This window comes from Manacus vitellinus, unplaced genomic scaffold, assembly GCF_001715985.3.
Source record: "Manacus vitellinus isolate BGI_N305 unplaced genomic scaffold, ASM171598v3 scaffold_2_pilon, whole genome shotgun sequence".
Classification (NCBI taxonomy): Eukaryota; Metazoa; Chordata; class Aves; order Passeriformes; family Pipridae; genus Manacus; species Manacus vitellinus.
The window spans coordinates 28,936,439-28,958,077 of NW_021940208.1; the positions used below are offsets into that span (position 1 = coordinate 28,936,439).

A 21,639-nucleotide genomic window follows, 5' to 3' on the forward strand; every position below is an offset into this window, starting at 1 on the left:
CAAAGGAGTGGATGGTTTTGCTTGTTTCTTTTAATCGGGAGCGTGGGGTTAAAGTCAGAGATCACGAATCAGTTCACAGCCTCCACCAGCTAAACTCTCTGCTTGAGACTGATTCATTATAAATCAGCTTTCTTGCAGCTTAATTTACCCGCCTGTAAAACAGGTAATTCAGAGCCAGACCGTCAGCTGTGAACTGGCACAGCTCCACTCAGTTCCCAGTGTCAGGAGGGGGCATATTTGGCCAAAATTAAGCATCATGCATCCCTGGTGAGGCAAGCAGAGTCATTTACATCATGACCTGGCTCACTGCATCCATGTCTACATGGACAAGCACAGATGTGACAGGATGCTGCTCTGATACAGATATTGAACAGCTCTTCTTAAGCTGAAGTGGCAATGCAGCTTCCAGAGGGGATCTGTCATATGCCTAGCATGTGGCTTGTGTCTACAGGGCACCCACTCATATAAAAATGATTTTTCTCTACATCACAGGAGCAAAGAAGTTTCATTAATCTCAACTAATCTGGCCTCTACTGTTGACAATGAAGTCTGCTATGTCCATGCTTGTCTGTGAAATATTGCTGGTTTCAAAATACTATTTCTCTGGGTGTTAGAATTAAGTGATCCCTTATAATGCTCTCCCAAACTATGCTTGGGAAGTGAAATGACAGAGTCAAACAAAAACAATCTCCTGAAATTCAATTTATGGAGCCAGTCAGAAAGTACATAAGCACACATCTGATAGGACAGCTTCACTTCACTAATATCAACTAATTAGAGAATTAACTTCATGATTTTCTGCCCAACTAACATAATTTCAAAATCTCCCTTCAAGAGTTCTCAGATCAGGGTATTTCTTGGTACAATCTCAAGACATCCTGCTTGAGCAGAGAAACAAAACCAAATGTTTCTCTTACATGACCTCCTCCTGGTCTTAACTGAGCGTAAGGATTGATGGTTTAGTTGTTCAATTTCCCCCAAGAGTTTTAGTTTTTCCATGAGGTTAAAATATAATATGGATCATACTCCTACTACAAGAAGCGACTAATACACAGTATGCAATATTAATCATAGGTGATATTTTCAGAACATAAAAATATAATATCCTCAGAAAGCATTCCATATATTTTTAAGAAGACACGAAGACTTCATGGACGGTGCAAGAGATCTCTTGAAAAAAGAAAAATCTTACCTGTCACAAGCTGTTGTCCTGCTAATCCTACTGGAACCATCCCCAGATTATTCATAGCTGTAGCCCAAGCTGTCGGATCGGTGACTGACATGTTAAGCTGTGTGGTGTCTATAGCTATGCTTCCCAAACCATCAGCTGCTGCAAGTAAATAAACGAGAGAAGTCAATGCATCACAATTTTTAACCAAAACTTTCAGTGAAAATGAGGTATCGCCACTGCTGATTTTGGGTTTGTTTTGTTTCCTAATTGTGATCCACCTTCAGAACATTGCTAATAGTACTTGGTATTGTATAGCTAAACATAAAGACATTGGAAACATGCAACAGACATAAAATGAAATAAGAATGATTCAGGTTGGTTATATGGAAAACTTTTTCACCATGAGGGCAGTCAAGCAGTCATCACCCCTGGCAGCTTTCAAGATGCAACTTGATAAAGCCCTGAGCAGCTAGCCTGACCTTATGGCTGGCCCTGCTCTAAACAGGACGTTGGACTGGAGACCTTCTGAGGCCTCTACCAGCCTGAATGAATTGCCCTGCAATACTCTGATATAATTTAATGATACATAAATAATTGTGGCAACTTGTCAGAAAGCTGAGAGAACCAAGCATACCCCAAGGTAAGAATTGTTTTCGATAAGGTGCAATTTTTTGTTTGTAAAAGATTTAAGAACACATTATCCCCTAAATAAAAAGAGATCAAACTAAATCCATTCACTATGGGAAATACCAAGTTTTGTTCTAAAAAAAAAGAGAGAATTTTCATTAATATGGTCAAAATAGACTGAGTCCAGGTGTGGATTTTCCTAGGTTGGGGAAGGAAGAGTGAGTCAGATAGCTAAGGGATGGTACCTTTCTGATACTGAAACACTAAACACAAGATGTGATCACACATTTTTGCTTCTCCCCTCCCCAGTCACAGCTGAAATCAGCTCTTTCCAGCTATTTTCTTATGACCTTTGCAGACCTGAGATATTTACCAGCAGCCATTGCTTCTCCCCAGTTCCTTTTGTTCCCGTTAGACTTCTTCAGCTAGGAATAACGAACTACTGTATTAGCAGCATCTTGAGATGGGATATCACTAAGCACAGGGCCCACATACAGCTCATTAGGCTCTGAAACAGAAAAGACAGAAATCAACTATCAGTGCCACAGTCAGAACACAACAACAGACCACTTTGGGAATCCACTCAAAGCTCCTCCCCACTCCCTCTGGATCACCAGCCCCAGTCTGTTTGCACACATTTAGCAGGTACTGTAGACGTGTTTCAGCAAATGCTCATCCTTGCCTGCTGAACGAACAGTAACACATATGAATCTGTCAGACCACTGAAAAGCCCTTCGCAAATTAGGTCTTATCAGTAGCTACACAGCCTCATCAGCATGAAGGCATCAGCTGAAAGAACATATTAAGGGATGAATATGATTTATTCTTTTTTAAACCGTTAACAATTAACTGATGTTGTGAGTTCCAAGGAAATAGTTGTCTGTTCTGAGATAAAAAGGAAAAAAAATACTATGCAATGACTTACAGAATGGATCCTGCAGTGGTGTGGAAAAGAAAACCTAACAAAGCTGAGGACAATGCCTGCTCCTTAACTAACGCTATATCTTTGGCTCACAAAGGTTAGTTAGCTCAAAGCAAAAGTGGAGTATCTGTTTCTAGATGATTACTCTCATCAAGTATCTGTCAGACCATGAATTTTACATAAGGGCAACTTCTTGCTGTTGCTATTGTTGTTTGTGAAGCTGACGATGTCAACGTATTGCTGGTCAGTGCATCACTGGTCGGAAAGCCACTGGTAAGAGGTGTGACCAAAGTGAGTTCCCAGCACTTAAAGCAGAGGAAGAAAATGCTGGACTGAGGATGATCACATACACATACCCATGTTAGTTTTTGTGCCTTAGTTACATGGGACTATGGGTAAAGGACGGCTACATTATTTTTTCGCTGTCCAGCAGCCTACGAGATCTGACATAGGGTATTTGGTACCAGGAGCCAGCAACTGACCATTTTGAACATTTTTTAATGTTTAGAAGTCATTAATGCTGTGCAGATGTATCTTGGTGACTTGTTCAGCCCTAAAATAGTTGTGCTAACTTTAAAAAAGTACTTGAAAGACCTTAATTAAGAGGTTTACAACATGCAAACCCAAAGGATTCATCCTTAGAAAAGACACAATTAACATAATTACACTGTATTTTAGCTTAGTACCTCCCACACTTTTTCATGTGATGTGCATAAAGTACAAGCCAGAAAGCTTTATACTATAGTTCCATGACACTGTATAGATCACTTCATAGGAACATCACCACATCAATGGCTGTAAAATCAAAGAAAGAGTTGAGATCAGGCAATGCTCTACATTTTTTAGTTTGTTGTAATTTACAAATAACCAGTATACTAGGCTAAAAAGCATTTTGTTCAAATCTACAGTGGGTCCATTTAAAAGTCAATATTTATCAACTCTTAATATTTGAATTTGCAATTCCAATTCTTATTTGATCTCCACTATTCATTATGCATAACATAAAATATTTTTATGGTAAAATTAGCTTTTAAATAACATCTATAAACACCAAACAAACATTGAATGAAAGTCATCTGTGGGCAATATGACTACCATAAGGCAAGGCACCCAAGATTTATGTCCAGTTTTTAAAAACTGGATGTCTCCTGTTCAGCTCCTTAAACTTGTACTTAGCTCTTTCCACAGAGGCTATAAACTTCTGACCACAAACATCTATTTCACGGTTAGGGCTCACTGAATTATTCCTTGTCAATAAGTTATTTCTCCCCTTGCTCTTTGTGAATAATTTCCAAACCAATCCCAATTTACAAACATATGCTGAATAGCTCAGATGAGAGTGGTTCGCTTCTTCCCCTGACCAGCAGCCTTGATGAAGAAAGGGGGATTTAAAAGTCAACAGTGATGAAATGCCTCTTCATACCTTGTTGCATGCTATTTGCTTGTCCCCATAACGCATCACCGTAACCAATGGGGAGGAAGGAGGTACTGCCCCCTGGTTTTGGGGGCATCTCAGGTAGGCATGGACTACTGGGATAAGAGGTAGAGAATTGGCATTGTATTCTCTCTCTGCCACGCTCCTTCCCCCACTTTACTGCTTATTGAAGTGTGCGCCAGGTGACATAAGCAGATCTGCTGCCAAACTACAGATCTGTTCCTACAATCTCTACCACCCAAATCCACATTGCAGTTGCACCAGCTCTGCCAGAAATGCAGAGCTGGTGCATAAAGGATCAGACACTGGGCTAGACAAATGCACCTCACCTACTGGGAATTAGTAGGTGACTTTTTGATGTTTGCCTTCTGACAGGTTGTCCACATATATCTAATTTTGGTATACGTTCATGAATTAGCCACAAGTATTTGTTAAAGTCCTTGCAGAGGAACAAGAACATAACACCATGATTATGAAAGAAAGTGGAATCAGTGGGTTAATTGCTGAAACTTATGTTGTACTATACCACTAGATCTGCCCAATATGCCATAGAATTCTTTGCTCAAAACATACTCTTGTAGCCCACACTGGCTCTAGGCCACTTTGCTTTCTCTCTGACCATCAAGTCTACTGTTTTATCAGCAAGACCTGGATGCAGTGCAAGCTGAACTGGGGAAAACCCATAAAAGAGCACGTGAGAAGACTAAAGTAAAACTAGTTCTATCTAACCAAGAACTGCTGCAGGCTATTTTGTCAGTGGAAGAGAGCTGAATAACAAGCATAAACGAACTTATGAACACTGAATAATTTGCAGTAAGCTGTAGGCAGAACTAATGCTCCATCCTGAAGGACACAGACTGTAGAAACTAGCTCTTTTTAAAAGAAAAATACTAATTGTGAACATCCCTTTGAGTGACAACTCAGTGGTTACATTAACACAGAGCAATATAATATGGCTAAAATAATCTTACAGGCATTTCACACCTGATTTAGACTCAAACATTAGCTTTTGTTTAAAAGTTTACAAAAATCTGGATAGAGAAGGTTCCATTAATGCTTAAAATTAAATCAGCTTTGGGCAAATTTCAGCTTTTCATTGTATAGCTGAGACACTGCACTATTAAAGCCTTCATGGCACTGTAAACAAACCAACCCAGGAAAACAAACCAACCCACTGACTAGGTCATATTAAAAAGCCAAGTGCTAAGTTCAATGAGAAATACATCTACTAGCAAAGATTCTTGCTTTCTTAATAATAAATGGAATCACTGTGCCACTGGTTAAACTGGTAAGAAAGCATAAGCTTATGCAGGGATCCTGTGTAACCTGAGCAGACATTAATCAACAATTTTAATGACACTGCACCTTTAGAAAGCATTCCTGATCTGCAATTCATGTGTAAAAGAAATCCGTGTTTATAAACACTTGTGCATGGGAGTAGCTCTACTCGAGGGGAGTAACTTCAGAAGCAAATAAAACTATAATACTGATTTATTTTCACATTTAGGAGAAAATGTCTAACATGTTCTGGGCCCTGCTATTCCTTGAGATTTGGGAGAACCAGGGTTGTTAATACAAACTTTTTTATTTGAGAACTTCTGATTAACAAAATGTTACTGCCAAACACTTTGTAAAGCAATTTCATGTTACACTTTTGGGGTTGTCTCTCTTTTTGCAGACACAATGCAAGGACTGGTCCTTGGACAGTGCATTGCGAGGGACATTAAGACTTCCCTCAGACAGGTTGTCAGGAAGATAAAGCACCCTCAAGTCCATATCAATGAGCACTTCTCAGTCATAGCAGTCATAGCAGATTGTACTTAGTGTGCATATTTTATACCAGGCAATTAAATGCAGTTACCCAAATGAATACAGAAATCAGCTATATATTGTGCATCAATTATCACAGGCAATGAATGCCATGAGACAAAGAAATTAACACAACATAAAACTAATTCAATAACACAGTAGACTGTGAAGTTAAAATCCTACCCTTTAGATATCCATAACACCGCAGACAATGAGGTACAACACTGAGTGTAGCTGATTAAATGTACCACTGTAACGAGGCTCTGTAGAGTCCCCAGGTCAGCGGCCAGCCCTGGGATGCAAGGAGGAGGTTCTCTGCCCAACTCTGACACCAACCTGCTGGGTAATATTTCAGTTATTTCACCTCTTTATCTAATTTTCAGGACCACTACATCCTTCAAGGAAAAGACTGATGGCATCAACCTTTCAAAACCTGGGACTACAAGTTGCAAAGACATTAAATGCTATTGGTACCAGTTCTTGAGACAACGCAAATGGGAAGCAGCAATGTGGCATCTTGTGAACTGCTACATCTAGGCAAGTTTTTCTGTCCTTAAAAGAATGGCAAATTTCACAAATTCAAACACGATTTCAAAGTGTTACTGTTCACTGTGATTCATAGGACAGTGGTCATTAGGTTAGTCACACTCCACCTGACCTGCCAAAGTACAGGTAATTTAATTGGCTATCTCCAGCTGTCTTCTAAAATATATCAAGCGTTTTGTACTGGTTCTTCCCAATATTTTTGTTTGTCCATCTGAATACAAGACTCCCAGTAAAGAAGGGAGAAAGAGAAAGAAAAGCTAGACAAGGATATACTGTAAGTCGCTATCTAATTCTTCCTGACCATCTTACAATGAAGAAAGATGGGAGTAGCAACAAAGAAGGTGATACTTTTGTGCCACAGCAATCCTATATGGGGCACATGAAAAAAAGAGCATCTTCAATGTGATTCTGAAGGTGGCTTTAATTAATAATATTGCATATGTAGTGTTACAAGAGGAGGCATTGCCTCATGTTTTTGCGTGGCTAGTGTATGTTAACACCTAGAAAACCTCACCTAAATTCTGAAATTCAAAAGGAATTGAAGAAATACACACATTTCTTGCAATAATTTGCAAAAAGACTTTTACTAACTCTAAAAAAATACGTGCGGTACCAGATCATTTTTGAAAAAAAAGTCTTATTTTCTGGGGTGGGACCCTAACTTAGGTATCTAATGCTTCACCTCCTTGCAACTCTGCTGGAGAGGCCTGTTGCTTTCCAGCATCTCCAGAGTCACCCTGTTTATCTGGATTTGTCTGCCACGCCTCCCTCACAGGATGCCTTTGAAAGCAAAGATTGATTCTGCAGGAACTGGCACTTGCCTTAAGAAAACAGCTTCATTAGGCACAAGATAGTGACAATAAGCTCCCTTAGAGCCTAAATGGGAGCTCTAGTTACGTGTTCACTCACATTATTTTTCTGATTTTTTTGTCTTATGAATGATTTATAACACCTTTGTTCATTCTATATTATGCCACTAAAAAACTACATTGTCATCTTACAAACTCATAAAATATGTGTTGCCGCATTAAAAGCTTTCACTTTTCACTAGGTACACTGAATATGTAGGTTTCTGCATAGTTGCAAAGGATCCTTTCCACCAATTTTCACTGAAAAATAGTTAATGAGTACATCATGGACATACTGATATGACTAAGACTACTTAGAGAAAAATCACAATATATTTAATATTCAACAAAGTCAATTTGTACAACGCATATTTTCTGGAAGAATTGCTCATTTGAGATGCTGAGTTACTTCAATCCTCTGCCCCAGTGCTTCTTGAAGATAACACATTGTACACACAAAGGCCAGACTTCTCTTGGAAAGCAGAACACTGAAAGACTTCAACAGAGAAAGAAAAATAAAACAGAGGTCACCAAGACAAACAGGTGTTGTCTTGAGATGCTCCTTGAAAGGTCACTCGGTAATATTTCATGGTAAATCCTGAACTTCACTGGTATCTCAGAGCAAAGTCTTAATAGGTTACAAATGCACTTTTTCTTTTGTGTGTATTTTACCAGCTGTGGTCTGAATCTGTTGATGCCTATAAATAAAAGAATCTGGAAGCACATTAAGCAAAGCATTATAGAAGTCCAGCTTACTTACTGAAAAAGCATATGCAGTTCCAAAATCATCTGGAACAGAAAAAAAAAAACAGCCATGTTGCTGGCTAGCAATGCAGTGCAGTCTTGATAAAAAGAGGTCTGATTATTCCTTGAACACAAAACACTGTTGTGAACTGATGATTGCATCTCCATTTTTTACCCTGCCAAGATGGCTTGCAATTGTGACTCGCTTCCCATTTAAAAGAGCATGACATTTAGACATACTGACTAAATTAGGACAATCCTTTATTTAAATGCCTGCATTTAAATTTAATTTATATTTAACAACAACAACAAAAGTATCCTGAAATCTTTTAATTACTTATAGCGGTATTTTAATAGCAAGCCTTGTATCACATTGTTTTCTACTAAAGGCCAGTGACCATTTTAGAAGCGTGATATCCCACACCACTGTATTTCAGTCCAAAGAGGAAGCACCTGAAGTGGCTTTTGAGCAAATACACTTCAGCAACTTTACTGAAAGGCTGAATAGTGAAATGAGAGGTGCTGGAAAGGCTCCTTGATGCCATAAAGTACCTGGGCCAGTCATTATATATGGGCTATACATGCTATTTCTTATCTTTCTGGGTTGGAGAGAAGATGTATATAAATGCACCACACTTATCAAATACCTTCTCTCACTCTACTGTACAATGTCCTTGCTTCGTGTTTACCAGACCTACATCAAGCTGCTAAAATACAAAGGGTTGTTTGGTTGGATTTTTTTTAAACAAAAACAAAGGAGGGGGGGAAGGAAAGAAAAAGAAAAAAGACCAAAGCAAGCTGGGACACATTTCCAGAAAGAGCATGTTGGCTAGTCTAAAGTGAAATCACTCCCGTGTCACCTCCTGAAAAAAATTAATAGCTTGACAGGTAAGCCCTCTCTGTGGCAGAGCCCCAATGACAGCACCATACAGACCATCAGAGGCAGGGGTGCCTCATGACTGAATTTCCAAATGAACACAGACTGCTGTCTGCTAGTCCCAGAAGACCAGGATACAGTTGACTTTCACATGGTAACATTATGTATGGAAAGTCTATTTTAAGTAACTTTTTAGAAGTTTCTAAAATGCATTCATTATCATTTTTCTACTCCTTCAAAGTCTGTATAATTGAACTCCTGGAGTTAAGGCAGCCTGTCTTTTCAGGCAGAGATTCATGGGGAAGAAAACTCAAACCTGTCAATCAAACTATTTTCATATTTTTAAAATACAGTTTTATCACTGGGTCAAATTGTGGCAAGAGGTGATATCTACGTGTCCTTGGTTAAGTGCCTGGGTGACCTGCAGAGCACGGTTTTGCAGAATACTTGATGCAATCTAAAGTCATACTGATCAAAATGTTATGCAATACCATCAGGTATTTTCTCAGTGACAGCTGTTAGGTGAAACTCTGGAAAAGAGGTTTAGGCTTGGTTGGTTTGTTTTAACTCAAGGTTTCTGATGCTAAATTTTGCTTAAGAGAAAATCTCACTGTCTCTTCTATCAACGTACATCTGTCCTCACTCTGAAAGCTGCCACCCCTTTTAGCACATCACACTCAGGATATCTTCTCCAGCTACAAGCTCTAAATCGCTACTGTGCTCCCTGGGCTCATTTATCTTGCACTTCTTTTATTTCTCTTAGTTTACCTCCTGTTCTCCATTTACCTCATAATGCTCTTTCTTGCTTTTTTTTGTATTATTTTGTTTCCATTCACTGACTCCACACTTCCCCTTACAACCGAGGCCCATTTCTTGCCTTAATCTGCTCTGGGCCATTCTCTCATCCAAGTATCTCTTCACATTATTGTTTGTTACACTGTACTGTTTTATTACGTATGGGAGGGATTCACCTCGCCTAACTTCTGGCAATGTAGACATGTATGCTTGAGCTTTCCTTCTGCCATCATTGCCAATGGGGAGAACCAGATACTTCTGCCAGCCTGTTTCAGACACCTACTTTGCTAGGCAGTGAAGTACACCTTGGAGATGCACATCTCGCTCCTCTGAGTAGAAGTCTACACTGCAGTTCTGGATATGAACATCTGCTTTGTCAGACACCCATGGGATGAGATGAGCTGTGCTGAGCAAACTGTGCCTTGGGAGCTCAACTGTCGCTCTGCTACCTGCATACCATATGAATCCCAGTAAGACACTCAATCCTGAGGGACTTGGCTCTTTTGCTTGATAACTCTGGCCTAGTGAACTGCAGGAGAATAGAAAGCATGACTCAGTTTGCAATAACTCATAAAAATGTCCTAAATATAGATACATATAGATATTTAGAGAGAGAGATGGTTTGCTTTCTGATTTTATTTTCTGCCCATCTCCAGTGATTATGTCAACATATGACTATTAGTGTTTGACAACGGGAACTGCCCACTCTAACACATTTCCTGCAACTGTGATGCTCTACATCTACCTTTTCTCTGGAGAGAAAAACATCCTGGACCTTTTCTTCCTACTTCCAAATGAATTCCATCTCCTCCTCCTCATTTCTTTACTAGACACTTAACTTCCTGGCTTCTTGCAACTCCCATTTTAAAGATCAGTGGAAACCACACACACCTCTTGGCTACCACAGTCCTTTGTTTCTGCCCATCAGCCTTGCCACATATAATCGCATTCAAGTTGAGCACAACACCTTCAGGCAAAGCCCCACCAGCACATAGAATCACTAAATCACAGAATACTCTGAGTTGGAAGGGACCCACAAGGATCATCGAGTCTAACTCTTAACCCTGGCCAGGACCATTCCCAAGAGTCACACCATGTGCTCAAGGGTATCATCCAAACATTTCTTGAACGCTGTCAGGCTTGGTGCTGTGAACACTTCCCCAGGGAGCCTGTTCCAGTGCCCAACCACCCTCTGCGTGAGGAGTCTTTTTCTAATACCCAACCTAAACCTCCCTTGACACAACTTCAGGCCATTCCCTCGGGTCCTGTCACTGGTCACCACAGAGAAAAGATCAGTGCCTGCCCCTTCTCTTCCCCTCCCCGGATCTTTGTATTCCCTCATACCCATCAGCTTTCAACAGAAGTTGAATTAAGTTGCTAAGCAGAGCCAAGAATTTTGTCTGTTTTCTGAACAGTTGTTTATGGGATCACTGGCAAGTTACCTAAATTAGGATTATCACATACTCTGTGGTCACTGAGGGAGAAGCAATCCCACAGTTAACATAAGGTCAGATCAAGAGAATAGCAGCTGCTATGCATCAGCTATGATCAGGCAACAAAAGTTATTGCGATGCTTCTCCCTTGTAACTAGCTGTCAGAGGGTCAGGATAGAGGAGGCTTGAGCTGCAGATCATGGTGAATATAATGATGCTAAACCCCCCCCCTCCCTCCAGTTGGTCCTGCTGCACCTTTAGGCAGACAACAGTCCTTCTATTCCCCTTTCCCTGAAACACCTTCCTGTATGTGTATTTCTTCAATTTCAGTTATAAATCTTCAGGGCAGGAAATCATGTGGATTTTCCCTCAGGCAGGGCTAAAACCTACTAGAAACCCATCATTCCTTGTGCTGTAATTGGACTGATACTGGCTTTAGCCAGGAGGCCCCCAGGCAGGGATGTCAGTGAGCCAGCAATGCTCTGAGACCCAGAGGCAGGACCACCGCCTTGCCAGGCTTCTGCATAGCACCTTGTGCAACAACGCTTTCATCCCTTTTAAGGCTTTTAAAGTACTACTGTGTTACAAAACTAGGAATATTGATGATCATAGCATCCCCCTCTCTCCTCATGCAGGCCTTCCGCCCCTTTCATGAAGCTAATAATCCTCTCACAAACCATTTTCCAAAGTGTTCTACATTTGTTTGTCTTTTCTTATTTGATTTGTAAGCTCTTCAGGTAAGAGAATTTGCCTTTATCTATGTTGGCAAAGTACAATGTCAATTTACTGCACTATATAAATATTTCCTAATAACAAGGGCAATAATAAGAATAATGTATTTACTGTAATACAGTATTTCTAGCCTTCAAGATACAATAAGAAACAACCCAAAGTCAACAACAAGACCAAAAGATTTGCAGAACCTTTAACTGTGAAGCGGAAGCCACGAAGTCACTCTGTGAAACTTTGGTAAATTAGTTACTTATATTCATAAATAGCGGTAAAAATCCTTGCAAATTGACCCTCTGGAAAATATCAAGCAGAACATAACCAGTGTAAACCAGCAGAGTACTGCTTCACATGTGTATTATAAGGGTCACAAATGGCTTTCTAGTTACTTTTTAAACAAATGCAATGTTAATACTTTCACTGCAACATTATGAATAAAGCATTTGGCCTGTAGCTATGACTATGGTATCTGACGGCTTTTGACTTGTTTGTTTATATTGTCATCCAGAAAATTTATGTACCGTGCTCTCTTGGACTCAATCTTGACTTCACCTCTTGAACGTGCAGAGGGCACAGCCCATGTAGAGGGCTCTGGGGTGCAGCAGTTTGCCTCAGCTTCCCCAGAGTAGCTTGATGGCTACCTTCAGTGCCCTCCCTACAGCAGCACAGAGCTCTTCTGGCACATGGGAGAGAGAACAGAGTGCCAGGGTCAGTGTCCATACCTATTTGGCACCATCTTAGTTCATGTTGCTAATGGTTTCTTTGCTCTTTAAAGCTCTGAGGTATCAAATTAATCAAAATAATGGTGATGGTGCAAGAGATTAAACTGACAGGAGTATGAACTGCCCTTGTTTATCCAGGTGATACTACAGGAAGTGCAATGCCGATACATGTAGAGGACAAAGCCCTGTCCTTTGAATTTACAGCCTGAATAGAAAATGCTCTGTGAGACCACTATATTTCTGTCTAAAATATATGGTTTAATTTAGGAGTGCCCAAGTGACACTAGTGGCCTCTGATATATAAGTGGTCAGGGAAAATGACCTCTATGTACCTTCTTGCCTGAAGCTCAGAACAACAGCAAGTGGATCATTTTGAATGGGCCCCATTTATTATTCTTTTAATTGCCTACTAATACTTCTTTCAGTAGGAAAGACTAATAGAGCCCTTCTAGCTCCCAATGTCTTCCAAACCATCCAAAATTGCAATTCAGCCAAAACAAATAAGGGGTCTTCCATTCTCCAGAAATGAAAAAGCAACTGGACAGGGATCTAGGAGATTCCTGTTCTTCATACAGCTCTGCAACACACCTTTGGCAAGTAATTTAAACTGTCTATGCCTTCATCCCACATGAAATGGTGTGATTATACTTTCTTTATCCCAGACTTTATTAATTTTGCCTAGTGAGGCTGTTCTCTGCTTATGGGGTATGTCCAGCATCACAGGACTATGACCTGGGCCTGCAGATAACACAGGATGGCATCAGGTTGAGGAATATTTTTTCCCTGTAAAAATCAAGACCAAAGCAGAGTAGAATAAAAAAAAAAAAATCAATGATCATAATTTCCTTTGGAATTGCTGTCTATCTGAATGTGGAGAAAATAGTAAGTTTCCTTTAAAAGTACTTGCAATGAAATTCACACTCTGTCAGGTGTAAATTACAGCCTTCATCTCATCTTGTTCTATCTACAGCTCCTTTCTTAGTCATGCATAGCACCAGTGTACAAAAATATTTCCTGCATGTGATCAAGCAAGTATGGGCACATAAGATGCAAACAAAATATGAGACTTAAAAAAAAAATATTTACTGGCATCTTAAAAGAAAACTAAAAGTTTGTAATCATGCGATTTCTCACTAATTTACAACTGTGCTTGGGAAGATAATTCAAATAAATCTATGAAATATTTATTCTTAAAGAAGTCACAGAGAACTGAGATAGCTAAAAATAAATGACAGAAAGAAATAATAAACCCAGGAACATGATTATATTGTGCAATCACAGATACAGTAGATCACTTAAATTAAGTCTTGATCATCATAGAGCTGTTCGGTGGAATAGCACGGGAAAGAGACTTTTCATCTTTTTTTTTCCCCAGTGTTTTATACAAGACCTTCTGATTGCATATGCTTTACAACATCCAATAGATTACTTCAGGTGAATATCTATACATCATACTAAACACTGTAGAAACTCAGTTTCATCCATGCTCATCTTTGAAACAGTGAACTCCTCCCCAAGTCCCATGGGTTGATGACACTGTGAAGTGCATCAATGGCACATGGTGATGCATCACAAAGTTTGGGAGGAGTCACCAGATGGAGTTGTAGTGCACTGTTGTGTTAGCCCATATTTTAATGTACAAACGATTTCAGCTTGGGTAGAAATTCAATGTTCTTAATCTTCTTTAGGACAGCTGTGGCTAGGGGCAAGGAAGCAGTGTATTTAGTTTAATTACATGTCCAGAAATGCCTGAGCTAGGAAATTCTCTCTTTAAAGTCAGCTATTTCCTTTCATTCAGGAATAGTTAAAAACTCTTAATTGTTAAGCTATCTATACAAAGGCTATACCTGAGGTTTACTACTGATTAACTCTCCAAATGCTTATCAGTTGGTGAAGACTTGATGTCTGCCACAGCTCAGAGAGAAAAGCAATAATTTTCTAGATGACAATCAAACACCTTTGGGGGGCACTAAAATTAAAAATCTGCTTGTTCAAATAATGCATGAACAAAACAGCTTTGTATGATTTCTCAGGGAATGAAAAAAGATGCCATACCTGCTATGAATGGCTACAGATGTTCTGAAAAATCTGCAGACAAGATACCAGACTTTTCCTGTTGTGTCTGGTACAGTTTTTTGCACTTTCCAGGGTAAGGCAATCAAGTTCTGACCCCTAGCTTCCTATTAATCAACACTTGGGCCAGTAAATGTAGTTTAATTGAAGTCCATTCATGTTTCTAAGGGAAGTTTAATGATGGAAAGATTCATGCTCCATCTCATCTCAGTGGTAGTAAGATTCGTGTATGTGGATCCATCACTGAGAATGGCCTGGCCTCTGTTATCGTTAATTGAAGCATATTAAGAGATTTAGCAGGAAAAAAAAATCCAAATTTGAAATGTCAAGAGACAGATCCATCCAGTTTCATATTCTGTAGTTATATTATACCTTAATTACAGTTAATTGGGAGATATTGTTCCTGGTGGAAGAGCATCTGACAGTTTTTGTGGATGATTAAACATAGAACAGAATTTGATGCATTTGTTGAATGTGGGATCTGTTTATTGTGACTATGCAACTCTATCTAGAGTATCATTCCCACTACATAGCAAAACAAAAGAAAGTCACAGATCAAAAATATTTCCCGCGCCCTGAGCACAGAACCAATGAGGGCTTCAATACCATTTGTGAAAGAGTATTCTTTGACTGAGTGGTATTAGCTGGACTCCTTTCCCCAATACAGTATAAAATACAAAAAGTAGAAACCCAGGCTGACAGCATGAGCTCAGCTTCTGCTGGTGTTGATACAGTTTGCTCACACTTATTGACCTATGATGCTGAAATATGTTTTGCTGGGCTGTCTGAGATCATTGCTTATGCTTAAAATAGAAATGGCAGGATTGGTTTTATCAGTGAAAAATAAGCAGTGCACATCTTCTGCCTGAAAAGTAACCAAATTAACATTTGTGAAGTAATCTTTCTTCTCAGTTACCAAAAAAAAAAAAAAAGAAGGAAAAAAAAAGTAACATAATTGGCTAGGTTACTGGTACTAGAAAAAGTCTTGGTTTTCACAAACTCTATGCATGCTGGTTTTCTAAATGCTTGATTACTCTGAACTGCAACAATTGTGATAAATCATTTTCTATTTACTCTTTAGTGCAACTACATGCTTTGGGCAAAGATTTTTTTTTTGTTCATTATTTAGTTAGTTTTAAAAGCAAAACCACTCTTTTAACACATTTTTCCATTCCCAGTGATGGATTTTATCTTTGATATGTGATCCAGTTATTTAACTACCTCTCACTACTTCTCCCATGAATTGTTTATACAGCAACTTGGCAGCATAATTTGCATATCACAGGAAAGATCCCATTATATGTTCCCAGAGGTGCAGTTGCACTAGCTTTATCACTTTCTGCCACCAATGCACATCCCAGAAGCAGAGTGTCTGGTTAATCCAGAAAGGCACTTCTTGGCTGCCAATAGTAATTAAACATTAATGGTGCAGTTACAACATTTTCAGCCACTCAAAAATTATCTACCCATTGTCTTTGCTAAACATAATACCTAAAAAGATATTTATTTTTTCATACAAATTTTCCTTCCATGGGAAAATCACAAAGCTTTACCTTTATTATATTCTGTTCAGCTGTTGCAGACTTGACCTAAAATTACTAGACAAGGAACAAATGCACAAAGAAAAAAAAAAGTTGGAAAGAAGGAAAACATGCTTAGAAGCAGAGTAACTCAATATACCACAGAAGAGCTGGAGAAGACTAGGAGCTGGACATGGTATTTGCTCTCCAGACTCTTATTTGATGACCGAATGGGACAACGGCTCTAACTGCAGGTTTCATGGTGATATAAAGCCCATATTTGGGTGTATTCCAGATTATTCTTCACACATTCTATGAAACTTAAAAATAATGACAGCAACATAACTTTCACTGAGAGGAGCACTTATTCCAAGAGTACTCTAGCAACATCAAAGCATACAACCACTAGGGATCAGAGCACAGGAATTGAAGGGAAGCCAGAAATACACCACAGTCAAACACCAATTAATTTCCTTGCACAAAGCACTGCTGCCTCCAGATGTTTTCCCAACAAGCAGACAAACAGTCCTATGCCTTCAAAGAGAGCTGTCTGACATACATTTGGAGGGAACACACATTGTAGGTACCAAATCTTGTCACCCTTGATTGTCCCTGTACACCACCAGGCAGTGCAAGACTATGCACTTGAAATATCAGAAATGCAAACTCCGTTTGGGTGAAATTTGGAGTCTGAGATCTAGATCAGAATTGTTAACAAAAAGAGCCTTCTCAGAAAGTGCCTCACGCAAACATAGTAACACCCCCCAGCTGCACTCAGTGCAATAGCCAACCCAGCACCTTTCTCTCTAGCAATATGACAAACCCACCATAGAGGGTTCGAAGAGAGAGAAGGGGTTGATTCACTAAGAAAACTAATGGGCTATTTAGTTAGTAGCCTTTGAGTCACAAAGTCAACCTCAGTGAAGAGTGATTGAAACTGGTTATATCCCATAGCCCAAGATCGCATTACATAGTGCAATAGCCAGCAGTCACAGTGATAGAGCAAAAGGCAGATTAAGTCTAAGGATAGCCTGGTGGGCAGGAAGGAAAATCAGAGCTGTTCCTGCCTGTTTAAAAGTGAGCATTTAGTTTTTAAGCCTGTCGACATGATCCTTTTTGAACACATTATGTTTACTGACATGCTACCCTGATATTTTGGGTTAGTAAAACAAAAAAAAAACCAAAATCCCAAACCCCCAAAACAAGAGGTAAGGTTATAAAATCAAATATGATGATTTCTGCATGTTAAAAGAAGTATTGCTTCCACAGAGACTTGGAAGCTCAAACAGCTGAAGCACTGTGCCAGTACATGAAAACCAAAAATGGAACTGACCTGGGTTTCACGGTTCAAGCGTGCCGTGGCAGGGATCCCGGCACTACTTCCAAATTCAAAGCTTGAATAAACACAGTTGTAGTTTCTTGAAGTGGATGCTTTTAATGTAATCTGAAAAGGGTGTGAGAAAGGGCATACTCCTGAAATGTATGTTTCTTAGGTTTAAATTCTGGAGAAGCCCAGCTCGTGACTGCTTGCTATTAAGACTGTTCAGGAGAGAGGGAGCGTCTTTGAGTTCACATACTTAATGCTCAGTGGTGTGTCTGCAGAGTGGCAGGAAATAAACAACAGTGAGGAGGGGTTAACCAGAGACCTGCTGGCTAAAATCTATATGCCTGGAAACAGAAGGGAGAGGGTTGCAAGGTCAGATACAGTTCAATTGTTTCTAATAGGGCACCAGCCACAGAGCTACCAGGCACAGACACCCATCACAAGCTGTACCCACCTTCTATCCCCCCCTAAACTCAAAATAGCAGTTGTGCATCACATCATGTCAATCTTTCTGAATTGATCTAGAATGTCCTCCTAGTTCCCAAATACAGCGTCATTACAAACCACCTGTACAGTAAATAGAAGGAGAAGACAGAGAGATCAAATAAGCCACCTATGCATGGATCTCCATCATAATATCTAAAACTCCTCAATAGCCCCCAAGATCTATTCTCCAGGTTATTTCCTAAGACAGTTGTGTGCCTTCTGAAATAATGCCACCATCCTGCCATAACTGCATCAAGGGAATATCCACACAGACGGTCAGATAAAAGTAAAAATGTCTCTGAGACTGAGTAGAAAATCCCTTTACTTAGAGCCTGTCTACCAAAATTCACCACTGCTCCAATAGATTTCCCCTTTTTTCACAACTGACTCAGCAGACAGGAAAGGGCTTTTTGAAGCCACCAGCTGTGTATGCAAACAGATGTATGGAGTTGGGCATGGAGCACAGCATGAGTCAGAAAATCCAGATGTGGGAAGGCTTGAGGAGGAGAGAGAGCAGCTGTCCATTATTCTTGGAAATGTGCAGAGGAAGAATGAGCAAAGCTATGCTTCAGAAGAGCTCATTCTGCTGCAAATGTAAAGGATGCAGCAGACATTTTCCACAAGATCCATCTCAAGAACTAACATTGGCAGAAATCAGATACGACTGAAGACATTTTGCTTTAGCTTTTTGTTAGCAGCTTTTTTTAGAGAAAAACCTGGGGTACTGTGCCACATCCCTGTCTCCCCCTCCCCCCCCCAAAAGCAACAAATTCAACTCTATAATAGAATTACTGGACATTGAGGAAACACTCAATAGCAATGGAGAAGCATAAAGTAATACTGTGGTTGCACACATTTTTTTTTTGGCATACAGACTAGTTACAGATGCTAACCGAGGCAATTTCATATGTCTAGATATTTACTCTATGCTTGTAAAATGAAATGGTATTTTTCATCCCATCTTGACTGGAACAGAGAATATGTTTGGATTATAAATTGTTTAGAATTACTTGTTAATACTGTTGGCTTTTCTGTATCTGCTTGTAGGAGGGACAGGAGGGAGAAGATGGATAATACTTGACAGATAAAACTATAGAAGAGAAAAACAGAAAGCAAGCTTTGTTTTCAACACATTTAAACTGGTCAAATGACAAGAATCAGTTGCCTTGGAAGCAGATCTGCAGCTAAATGAAACTTTTCACCTGTCCAATATATGAAATATTTATTATCTGAGTGTGACTAGAGATTCAATAAAGCCAGACACACAGTGCAGAAAGCAGACCCAAGCTCATCACCTCCATGAATTTCACCGGTCCTGTGGCAGCCAGATTAGATTTTGCCACAGAGAAAGGGAAGTGGGTTCAACTGCAGTATTGGGTGTAAAGAGAAATAAAACTAGACGAAAGCAACTTCTCAACTTTATATTTGATTTAACCAGGTTGGTGAAGAAAATGATGATCTTATACTGTGTTTAGTAAGGCTGGAAAACATTATCATATCCAGTTAGAGAGAAGAGACCGCTCTCTCTTTATATAATTACTTTTCCAATAAATTTTTCTTGGCCTCTTGTTTCCCCATAAAAATTGCCCAGTGTTTTTGTCATGTAGAAGTTGTTGCATTTTTTTTTCCTTATTTTGTGGGGGTTAGAATTAATTTACTATAGAGATGAAACTTGGCAGAGATCCAGACACAACAATCTGAAAAACATTCATTCTAAAATTCAATTATGGGATTCCTTGTTTATTTTATCTCAGAATTTGGTTCCTGCAAAATGGATGACAGTTGATGCAAAAGTGGGCATGTAATCTAGTTCACTTTATTTTTCAGTAAAAAGACTTTAGACATTTCTGTTGCTGCAGACATAATCCTGACTGTGAACAAAAACCAGAGCCATTATTTAAGAAAGTGATAATTTTGCATAGCTGCTTTCATAAGCGAATCACACTTTGAAATAACATTTTAGCCCTTTATCACATTCATTTGTTTCTCAGAAAATCCAGATTTCCGAGGTCTTTGATGTCCTTACTATTGCTAAACAGCTTTAACATCTGCATTCTAAGGTGCTGAAAATGTCTAATTAAGCTAAGGGGTAAAAATAAAGACAACAGTCCATTGTCATTATATTCTAAATTGTACCATAATAAAGTATAATATTTCTGCTGGGTCTGGGGAGTGTGTGTGGGGGGGGTGTATGTGTGTGTGGGTGTGTGTGAAGTGACTGAAAAGTTGTAGAGAGTTAACACACAACACCAAAATATGATCACTACTTTCAGTTCATGCCATTTCCTTATCACAGTGCACTGGGCAATTGCACGAACACTTTAGTAGTAAATATTGGATCAGATAACATCACTCCAAGTCAGAATTTCGGGCTCTTGGGTGCTGCATAGGACTGATCCTGCCCTAACAATTAAGATGGAAGTGAGTTATGAACAAGATGGGAGAGGAGGAAGAAGAGCACAAGGAAAGAGGCAATACGGTATCTGAATGGTTCCATTGCACAGTGTGCCCCCACAAAATTGATGCACAGACTGTTGGATTACTGTTTTCACAGTGGCATGTAACAATTATATCCAGCCTCTTTCACAACATCACAGACCTTAAAATATTAACAAGTCCTCTGTTTCAGTTATGCTACTCTGGCAGTAGTCCCGTGCCCTTAAGAGAGTGCACCTCTGATCCTGGGCAGGAGCATTTTCCCATATCTAACACATAACACTTACTTATACACTCACACTTTTCCTAGACTCAGCCTTCATTTTCATTGCTTCTGTGCAAATTAGTTCCTCCACATCTGTTACAGTCCCTTTGCCCTCTAACAGAGCACTGTGCTTATGCTTTTCCAAGCATGCCAGAAAGAGGTTGCTAGGTTCCAAGTTCCCCAAAAAGCACAGAACGTGCCTTCTTTCCTGCCTTTCCATATGCCTGGAATACCCCCTTCTTTCCCACCATGGTACATGAAGTACCTTCCCTTTCTTTCAGAAAACTGAGAATCCATCTGTTCGTCAAAGTGCTCCATCTGCAACAACAGCAAGTCCAGTGATGTGCTGCCAATATTTCAACAAAGGGCTCCTCTAAACCCATTCCCCCGAGTCAGTAACACAGCCCACATCCCCAGGGTGAGGATGCTTGCAGACAGGAGGTGTGTGTGAAACAGGCAGGCTCTATTCATTTGGTTTTCCCATTTCGACAAAATGCTTTCCCACACCTAAGGAAGTAGGCAGCACCATTTGGTAAATGCATTTCTTTTACATGCCTCCTACCAGAAGTGTTAATACTTGGGTCCTAGGAAGAGAAAAAACAAAACAAAACAAAACAGCAAAAACAAATAAACAAACAAACAAACAAAACAAATGAAAACCAAACCAAACCAAAACCCAAACCAAACAAAACCAAAACGAAACAAACATCACCCCCCCACACTTGTTGTAAGAGTTGCAGAGTGTGCACGACAAAATACAAGGGATAAAGATGGTAGGGAGGAATCTGAATCCCTTCAACGGACTTCTCAGAACTGTGTCTGTGTCAAGCAAATTAGTGAAAGGGTCTCAGTAACAAAGAAGGAAATCGTGCCAAAT

General features: G+C 39.6%; 1 protein-coding gene across 4 annotated transcripts in view; it reads right to left on the reverse strand.

Annotated features, from left to right (window-relative positions):
* The window catches only part of ENOX1 (ecto-NOX disulfide-thiol exchanger 1), a 285,209-nt gene that overhangs the window by 130,788 nt on the left and 132,782 nt on the right, over positions 1-21,639 (reverse strand). For 3 of the 4 annotated variants that reach the window (XM_018071491.1, XM_008934599.3, XM_018071489.2), the window contains 2 exons: positions 2,172-2,306; positions 1,193-1,330 (listed from right to left, as the gene is read on the reverse strand). In XM_018071491.1, coding sequence (XP_017926980.1) covers positions 1,193-1,330; positions 2,172-2,181 — 148 coding nt within the window. In that variant the 5' untranslated portion in view covers positions 2,182-2,306. Of the gene's footprint in view, positions 1-1,192; positions 1,331-2,158; positions 2,307-21,639 lie in introns of all 4 variants that reach the window. The other variant, XM_018071490.1, reaches the window with a different exon arrangement.